Below are 9,598 nucleotides of genomic sequence, written 5' to 3'. Positions count from 1 at the left end.
GTTTGCACGTCTGGTCCTTTACTGTTTCCGATGTAAGTTAGTCATCAGTGAGGAATTTCCTCAAAAGGAATTTCCTCAGTGATGAAATTCTAAAAATCTCCTATTCACCCCCCTCTAGTCGATATAACGCACTTTGAAGGAGGTCAGTTGCGGGCGCCCGTGAGAGCCTGGGCCGCCACTGCTGGGCTTTTTGCGTCCACCGATGCTAGTCATTCCCGTAGTAGCGATAGCTTGCTTGCCACATAGGTTGTTCTCACTGTAGATTGCATATCTAGGGAACTTACTTCATCCACATTGTCCATAAGATCCAGAAGTTAAGCTTAAATTTGTAGTGTCCTATATTCCCCCTCTTCTAGTCGACCATTCAACCCTTTCAAGGGCGATGTCATCGATATATGCAAGGACCTATCTATTGTATTCTAAATTTCCAAAAATGGTCTCCTACGGACTTGCAACTCTAATATGTGGCATGTCCTTAGCACAAAACAAATTTATGTGTTCGTTTCAAACAAGTTTCACTTGTGGTGGGAGTTTCATATCTATTCCAACAAGGGTATTTAGCTTCCAGCAAGTTCTAATTCCAAGACATGTATAAAAAATTAGCACAAAGGCTAGCATTTTGATTTCTGCTATTACAAACCATTCGTTCGCTACAAGTATCAAATAAAGAAAAGGGAAGACAACTAGCATGCCAAATGTTTTGCACAATATTTTTTGTACCAAGTCGGTAATAGTTGCAAAGCTTCAGCAAGGCGAACATGGGCCACTATGCCCAACCGATGAATGTTTTGTACACACCCCAAAGCAAGAGCCTCGCATATCCATTGACATAGACCCAAAACATGTTTTAGTACCCCCCCCCTCAACCAGCTCCACCGTCCAAAGATGTGTCTCCAGCTCCACCAGTGTGTGCCGACACCTAACCCCAAGCCACCATGGTAGGTAGGTGGGGAGGGGTGGTTTATGAAATGAGCAAAACTAAAAGAATACACAACATGACAAATTGGAAAGACCTATCACATGCACATGTAGTTGGTGGGAGGGGTGAGGGTTTACACTAAATTTTTGGTTGACACGTCATGAAAAAACATGGAAAATGAGGATCATGCTAGCTATATGGTAACAACACCGTGAAGGGTTAAGGAAACAGAGGCCCACTCACCTTGTGACATGCACACCACAGAGTCGAAGATCTGACACGTTGCACTCGCAAGAACACCGCAAAGAGTGTGAGGAAAGGGTGTCATGCTCACCTTGTGGCACGCTGATCATGGATAGTTTGCATAAAGAGCCACACTCAGTTGTAAAAGTCATCACATGATGAGTCGGAAGAAAGGGAGGAGAAAGTCAGGAAATATGGACAGTGTGCACCAACTGGCATGGTAGCGTGTATGTATGAGCATGTGTGTAGGAGGACGAGGGGGTGTAAAGGGACACACATGACAATAGTCGTTGTTTGTCGTTGCGTGTAAACCAGCTCACACTTGTATTCGACTCTCCATTGCCTTAACAATGACGTTAGCCCTTTTTTTTATCACATGAATATTCATCGACATGCAAATATTTGCTTGATATACTTATATAATAGTCCCTTCGTTTCTAAATATAATTTCTTTTAAAGGTTCCACTAAAAGACTACATACGGATGTATATAAACATATTTTAGAGTATACATTCACTCATTTTACTCCCTATGTAGTCCCGTAGTGAAATCCTAAAAAAACATGTATTTAGGAACGGAGGGAGTAGTGTTTACTCAATACCATACGGGTTACATGTTTTTTTATTAATAACAGAAAAACTGGCATCTATACATCCCACAAAAATAGAAAGCGATTTGCACACAAGGAGTTAAGGCTGGAAAATATCAAGCAGCACATCTGTGATTTGATATGCTGCGCAAGGGCCAGGGAGCATGCAAAAGCCTCCAGGCCCAGCAATGGAAAGTGTCAACGCGAAATTAAAAAGAAAACGTAGAAAAAGGAAGTTAAGAATGGAAAAATAAATAGGAAGGAGAAGCTTGGCTGTTCCGCTATATTCTAACTTCCCCCGCAGCTCTCTCGTTTGCTCCCGTCCTCTCTCCTCGCCATTCTAGCTCCTGCCACGCTTTCCCCGAGCTCCCCAAGCTCTCGCCATGGCAAAGAACACATGCAAGCTCTGCTTCCGCCGCTTCGCTAGCCCCCGCGCTCTCGCAGGCCACATGCGCTCCCACTCCGTCCGCAACCTGGCCGCGAAGCAGCAGATCTCCTCGGCGTCCTCCGCGTCCACCTCCTTCACCGCCGCCGCCGACGACGACATCAGCTTCAAGAAGCCCCTTCCAATCTACGCGCTCCGCGAGAATCCCAAGCGCAGCCTGCGTGTCACCGATGTTGCCTTCTCGGATCGCGAGAGCGAGGCCGAGTCCACCCCGCCCCGCGCCAAGCGCGCGCACCCCACCGCTGCAGGGGGCGAGACCGAGCCTCTGAGCTCGGTGTCGGACGCAGCCACGCCGGAGGAGGACGTGGCGCTGTCCCTCATGATGCTCTCCCGCGACTCCTGGCCGTCGTCGGTGGGGCGCGGCGACGGCGACTACTCGGACGACGGGAGCGACGGCGGTTACACGCTACCCGCTCCTGATCCGACGCCGGTGGAGAAGCGTACGCGGTTCCAGTGCGGCGCGTGCAAGAAGGTATTCCGTTCCTACCAGGCTCTCGGCGGCCACCGCGCCAGCCACGTGCGCGGCGGCAGGGGCGGCTGCTGCGCGCCTCCCGTCGCTCCTCCTCCTCCTACTCCGCAGCCCCTGCCACCGCTGCCATTGATGGAACGCGATGGCGACGAGGACATGGACGGGAAGGGGTCGCCACGGGAGTGCCCCTACTGCTACCGCGTGTTCCCCTCCGGGCAAGCACTCGGTGGGCACAAGAGGTCCCATGTTTGCTCCGCCGCCGCCGCTGCAGCACAGGCCCATGCAGCAGCCGCACCTCCGGACCCGATCAAAGCCTTCGGCATGATCGATCTGAACATCGCGCTGCCGTGCGAGGATGTGGAGCTCTCTGCCGTGTCGGATCCCCGTTTCTCCTCCAATCCAGCTCCCTGAAGCAAGCAGACTGCCGCCATTCCGGGTAATTCCGATCCAGGAGGTGATCCGAGGTGAGCATTAGGGACATAAATCCATCCATCCAAGAAACCAAAAGGTAAAAAAATGAGGAGGAGAAACAGAGATAAGAAAGAACCATCTTTGTCTTTGGTAGTTGTCGATGGCAGTCAATTTGCTCGATCGTATCGTACATTCGATTCCGTTGATCTGTTTTCATGGAATTATAAACTGTTGATGTTCGTTTTCTTACCATTCGTTTCAAAGCTATGGAACCGGTGTAGATAAGCTCTGGTTGGTTATTATTCCGACGATCTGAATCTAGGTAGCATCAGATCAGAATTGGTGTTAAAAGGGAACGTTTTTTCAGCTGAACCATCTCTTCCCCATGTTTGCATAGCCCAGAGCAAACACATTACATTACTGACCAAGTACTCCAGTTGAGAAGAACCAGTGCTAGAGACCAAAGCACAAAAGGATGGCAGTGGGGTAGAGTAGAGTAGAGTAGACAAGCTAAGCTTTTGCCTACTGTCCAAAGTCACAATGGCAAACAATGTCGATTCGGGTGGTACTTGTGCTTTGTTCTGTGTCCATCCCTGGTCCTTTCTTTCTTTCTTTCGCTCATGCTGCCGCTGCCCGGTGCAGAGAGCGCATACACACTGCATGCTGCGTTCCCTCCTTCCATTGCTGCTGCTGCTGCTGCTGATGTGGTATGAACAGCAGTTGCCCGTACCCTGCGCGTCCCTTGTGTTCCCTGCCACTATTTCATTTCATTAACCCCCTATGTCTCGCTGCGCGTGGGCTCCAGCCACATCCAGCACGTATTCTACGTAGTAGTAGTAGTACATGATACTAGTACTAGGTTGCGGAATTGCAGAGGTCATGGCCATTGAAATCGCCTACGGATGATAACAGCCAAGCAGCAGCCCAGCCATTCTTTGTTTATGGACGGAAGAAACGGCAGTCGTTTTTGTAGGACTGGGGCTCCACGTTTGGAGGCAGGCGGTTAGCATCTCGACCCCACCTGTGGCGTCCACGTGTCGCCCCGTCCCACCCTAGTTGGAAGTTGGTGTGTGGTGGTGGTGCGAATTCGGCCGGTCATTCAGGCCCCCCCGCTGATTCCGGGGGTTGGGGAAGGAATTAACACGGAATTAATCGCGCGGTTTAATGTACGCGTAGCATTTCGATTTTGACTCCTCCCCTGCCTTGCCGTATCTGGGAGAAGCCGGTGGGCGCGGAGCCCGAAGCGGATCTCCACCACGAAATGGCTGGTGCACACGAGCGTCAGGATGACGTGTGGGGCCCTCGTCGCGCAGTTGGATACCGTAGGTCGTACCCCGTGCGAGGGACGGGCGTGTGGGGCCGCGATAAAGCGCATCAGGTAGGGGCCGGTGGGGTTACGTGGTGGACGCTGCTGTGGCCGTTGGATCGAGTTTGGACGCCTGCAGATCGGTCTGTCTGCCTGGGCTGGGATCACGTCCGTGTCAGGCTCAGGCCATCCATCATCACCTTGTCCTAGTCGCTTCTCCTGGTGGCCTAGCTTGCCTAATCCCCGTACTGATACAGCACACCCTGATTCGATCCCACATTAATCGCACGAAATCATGAGCTTCCACCAGGTACTCTACTACTTACTCTGGCCGTTTGCTGCCTAATTACTGCGTGCAGCTACTGTCACCGCTGCATTTTCCAGTATGTTTATTAATGGATACGTAGTACGTAGTACGATGGTGCATTGGCTACTGAAAGGTGTAGTACTAGTCTCGTTCTGTTGGCGTGAAGGTGTGTCGCTTTAGGCGAAATCTTTTTTCTTTTAGCGTGCGTGAGGGTTCCTTGCGAGTGGAAGCAGATGCATATGTGCCTACACCGCGGTGCACGCCATATATGTACCAGTACTAGTTTGCTGTCCCATCCCAGCTGCCTCCTAGTGGAAGCTGGGAAATTCTTCTTCGCCCGGACTAGTCTATGGCGACACTGAAAGCGAACTGCTCTTGAGTAGCTAGCTAGCGAGCGAGCTATCCCTAGCTAGCCAGCAACCAACTTAGTACCAAACCTCTGCTTGCTCTTTTTCCTGTGGCCCAAACAAATGTAGGTGCCGAGCAAGCTCCACGCATGCACGACTCATGATTCTGTAGCTTGGTTCAGTAAAGTTGGTCACACGAGTCGCATGGACCCGAGGCCGATGGATGGATTGATCGGTCCAGTGCGTGCATGCTGGTTAGCTTATGGGAGTAGCATAGCCAGCCAACTGGATGGATGCTCATGCCATCCGTCCTGGCTATCAAAGTACGTACTGAGTATATCAGGTAGGAGTAGTATCAACTCGAGCAGTAAAAGCATCTATAGCCCAAACTTGCAAATGTGGCCCCTTAAATGCTCGCAGACGCACCCGGACATGTTTACAAGAACTGAATGAGCGTGCTTCATATTTCTCTTTTTACATCCGCGTCTCTCATATTCGACACCCTATATACATACTCCTTCCGTTCCAAAATATAAGACATTTTAGAGATTCCATTAGGAGACTACATACGAAGTAAAATGAGTGAATCTATACTCTAAAATATGTCTATGTACATCCGTATGTAGTTCATAATGCAATCTCTAAAAGGTCTTATATTTAGGAACGGAGAGGGTATTATACATGCAATGTTGAGGTACTGTAAGTGATCAAACACCGGATAACAATACAGAAGTCACACAAACACAAAATCGGCTTCATAAGGACTTCAAACATCAGCCAAAAGATCATCTCCAGTTCATGAACATACTTTTTAAATTAATACTACAAAAAACTATATAAAGATTGTGTAGGGGGCGGAGTGGGGGCAGATCGCCACTTCCTCGCAGGCCCTTTGCCTTTTGGGTCATTAGAGTAGTTGTAGTCGTCCGCAACTGGAGGAGTGTCGGGGGACGAGGTGTCTTTGTCACCATCATCAGAGTCGGAGTCCGAGAGGACGATGAGGCCATTGATCCGACGGACGACCCTGTCCTGCTCCCGCTTCATCTTCATGAGTCGGGCCTTCTCCTTCACTAGCTCCTTCGCCTCGCGCTCCGACTGCTCAATACCAAGCCGGAGCGCCTTGGCTTTCTTCTGTTGGAGGCGTCGAGCGTTCGTCTCCGCCGTCCTGAGGGACTCGTGGTACACCCATGCGAGAAGGAGTTCGTCCTCCTCGGGCTTCACCAACATCCCGCAGTGGTGGCGTGCTAACTGATCCGCTTCCCTTTCCCTTGCGCGTTGCCTCTCACGACGGGCGGCACGCGCCTTCGGTTCCGGAGTGCGCGTGCGGGCCAACGGCATGGGCACTAGGACCCAACGCTGCGCGCGTGGAGGATCAGTCGATGGGGAACGACAACGTGCGTGGCAGGTGCAGACTGCGCAGTCCTGACGGAGCTGCGCATGGGCCTGGAGGGTTCAGCTCCGGCGTCATAGCTCTAGCGGCCCGGGAGTTGTGGCTGAGCTCCACATGCGGAGCTGCCACCGGTCTCCATCTTGGACCGCTCCAAGGCGATGCGGAGGATCAGGTCCTCGTCGTAGTCGACGTTTGAGCCGTCGGAGTCGGAGTGGCTGCCGAGCATCAGATTGCACTCGATGGGATCGGACTCAGAGAGAGAGAGAGAGGAGACAGAACGAGAGAGTGAGCTAGGGTTCGGAAAGAAGCGCCCCGAGTAGGGATTTTATAGGGCAGCGGTGGGGTGAGTGGTGAGCCGGACCTGTTAGGCGGACGCATCCGGACGTGACCGGGCCTCCTCGTATCCGTCCTATATTTGGATTGGATATGAAGGGTATCGATCAGTCCGGACATTTGAGGCGAGTATAAGTGATCCAATTGGGTTGCGTTTTTATGACCAGTCACTGATGAACGGCAATCCGAACATTTAAGACGGATAACTGATGAACGGTTAATCCGAACATTTGAGACACATATGAAGGGTCCGGTTATAAATGCTCTAACTTCAGCTTTTACTAACTTTGTCAAAAAAAAAAAAAAAGCTTCTACCGACTATTTTGCCTCGGCGTCAAGGTGTCGGATTGGAAATGGGTGATTCTGGCAGGCATGCATGCATGCATTGTTGGTCCGTGAGAGCAGATCGCCCCGACGTGTGTGGCCATTAAACTGTGGTGTGCCTCTCGTCCGTATGAGGATGGATCGTGCTCGCGCGCGCGCACGGAGCAGTCGCTCGCTGCTGGCTCACATGCATGGTGGGTGGCCTGGGCTCGGGTCACGCACAAGCAAAGCCGTGAAGGCGAAATGGAGGCGCGCTGTACCTTGTCACGCTTTACGCTGTGCTGTGCCTCGCTCACCACTGGAAACGGCACGGCACGCGCGCGGAGCAGGTCCACATTCCACGAGAGCGAGCAAGCAAGCAAGCACCGGTAGCTGGCTAGCTCGCTCGCCACCCATGCCCCCTCTTCACTCTCCCGTACGTCCTAATCCCCTGCCTAATTTTACTGCTAGGAGACGACGGTGTATGCCCAAAGAAGAAGAGAACAACTCATTGTAACTTGCTGATTAAACTTGGGATCTGAGCTCGGCTGTGTGTGTTCCAACGGTCACGTGATAGCGATTTTGCAGTTGCAAGGTGCAGATCCTGACGAGGAACCAACATTGCGTTGCTCGATTGTTGACGGGTCAGCTATCTTGCAGGCCGGGGAGATTTGTGTAATTGAGGAAACACATCTTCATTGGAGTCACTCATGGGGTCTAGTCTAGAAAGAGAAGGGACACCCTCGCAAAAAGAAAGAGAGAAGGGACAAACTTGGCTTGTAATTAACACATCATGTTCATCCATACACACCTCGAATCTGGCAGCTAGCTAGGACCAAACCAGCAACGAGCATGGATGCAAGTATAGCTAAGGGCGCGTTTGGTTGCCTCGGCTAACCAGGTCCGCGCGGGATGGATTCAGACCGTTTGATTTATCTACATTCACTGTTGGTCCTGCATAGTACGGATTTTAAAGCATCTCAGGCCAGACCCGGGAGCCACGTCCAGATCGACAGTTTCTCCAGCGCGTCGCTTGTGCGGGGCACAGGAGGAAAACGCGGCACTGAGCTCGTGCGACCAGGGAGATGCGAGAGCTCGCCTGCGTCTTCGAAAAATCGGCGCGGGGATTTTGGCTCACCTCGTGCCGCTTCGGTCACCCTATTTAGCCCCTCTCCTCTCACTACTACGGGAATGCCTACTAGTGTCGGGTGCAAAATGACCATCAATGGCGGGCTGGGGGGCCAGGCCAGCCCGCAACTAACCTCCTCGCACTGCTAGCAGGCCATCAGTGGTGAGCGGTGAGGGAGTCTTGGATTAAGGGGTCCTCGGATCGCCGGCCCGTCTTTTAGAGGCCGGTCGTATGGGTTGTATTATTGAAGACCAGACTGCATGACGACATTGTATTCAGGAAGGAAAACTTCGAAGACTAGCTTGTTAAATAAAGAGAACTAGTAGATCAACTCTGTAATCCGCATACACCATCAATATAATCAAGCAGGATTTAGGGTTTTACCTCGTCAAGAGGGCCTGAACCTGAGTAAATATTGTCTCCTTCGTCTCCTGCAACCCATCAATCCAAGGTCCACAGTACAGGACACCCTACCCGAGATCCGCCGGTTTTGACACCGACATTGGTGCTTTCATTGAGAGTTCCGATGTTGGATCACCGGAAGGATTGATGGCCCGCTTAATGGTTGGTGACCGAATCAGCAACAGGGACATCTTCGTCCCCGCGCAGGTTCTTACGTTCGGCAGCTTCACGCTGCGCGCCGACCTGATCGGCTGCCTCGGCCAGATCGGTTCTCGTTCCTGACCAGGAGATAAGGCTCAGGAACCGCGAGTTCTCCACCGACTCCCAGGGAAATCTTCCCCTGTTAAGATCACGGTTTCGCCCGATGAGCTCCGAAATCCCGGAGCCTTGTCTCCGGGTCTCTTGTCCGTCCATGACCTCGGTTCCGTCTTCGGTGAGTTGGCCTCGAGCCCGGACCCGACCTCTACGCCCGGAAAACTGCAGACGGCTATTGCCAAACTTGCATCCCTCACGGAATCTTCGAAGGTCAGCTCCGAAAACCATCAAGGGATCGATTTGGACAGCCTCTCGATATTAAACTAGGCGCTCGACCAGATCCAATCTTTGAAAATCGCGGATGGACCAGACCTGAGCTATACTTGGACCAGTTCAGATGCGGATTACGAGGACTTTTACGACCCACTCATCACCCACTTGGTAGCCACCGTCGAACACTTAACCGACGTGTTTGATTACACCTCCGAGGAAGTCGAAGACATGGATTACGCGGCCGATGACCCCGCCCCGGTAAACACCAGGCGATGGACTGCCACCTCCACCTACGACGTCTACATGGTGGACACACCTAACGAAAATGGCAATCATACCCACGTGCCCCAAAACGAGTATAAGTCCAGGTACAAGCCATCAAAGGGTCGAAAGAAACCCAAACAATCCAAGGCGAACAAGGGAAGGGGGACCATACAGGACAATGGGGAGAACACAACCCAACAGGACACCGGCAAC

General features: G+C 51.9%; 1 protein-coding gene across 1 annotated transcript; it reads left to right on the top strand.

The window, feature by feature from the left end:
* The first annotated feature begins 2,018 nt into the window (after window positions 1-2,018).
* On the top strand, window positions 2,019-3,325 carry LOC123403158 (zinc finger protein ZAT1-like). Its single transcript, XM_045097119.1, has one exon. The coding sequence runs from the start codon at window positions 2,135-2,137 to the stop codon at window positions 3,074-3,076; it is 942 nt and encodes a 313-aa protein (XP_044953054.1). The 5' UTR covers window positions 2,019-2,134; the 3' UTR covers window positions 3,077-3,325.
* Window positions 3,326-9,598: the final 6,273 nt, after the last annotated feature.

The sequence above is a fragment of the Hordeum vulgare genome, chromosome 6H, assembly GCF_904849725.1.
Source record: "Hordeum vulgare subsp. vulgare chromosome 6H, MorexV3_pseudomolecules_assembly, whole genome shotgun sequence".
NCBI lineage: Eukaryota > Viridiplantae > Streptophyta > Magnoliopsida > Poales > Poaceae > Hordeum > Hordeum vulgare.
This window is presented reverse-complemented; position numbering and strand designations above follow the sequence as displayed.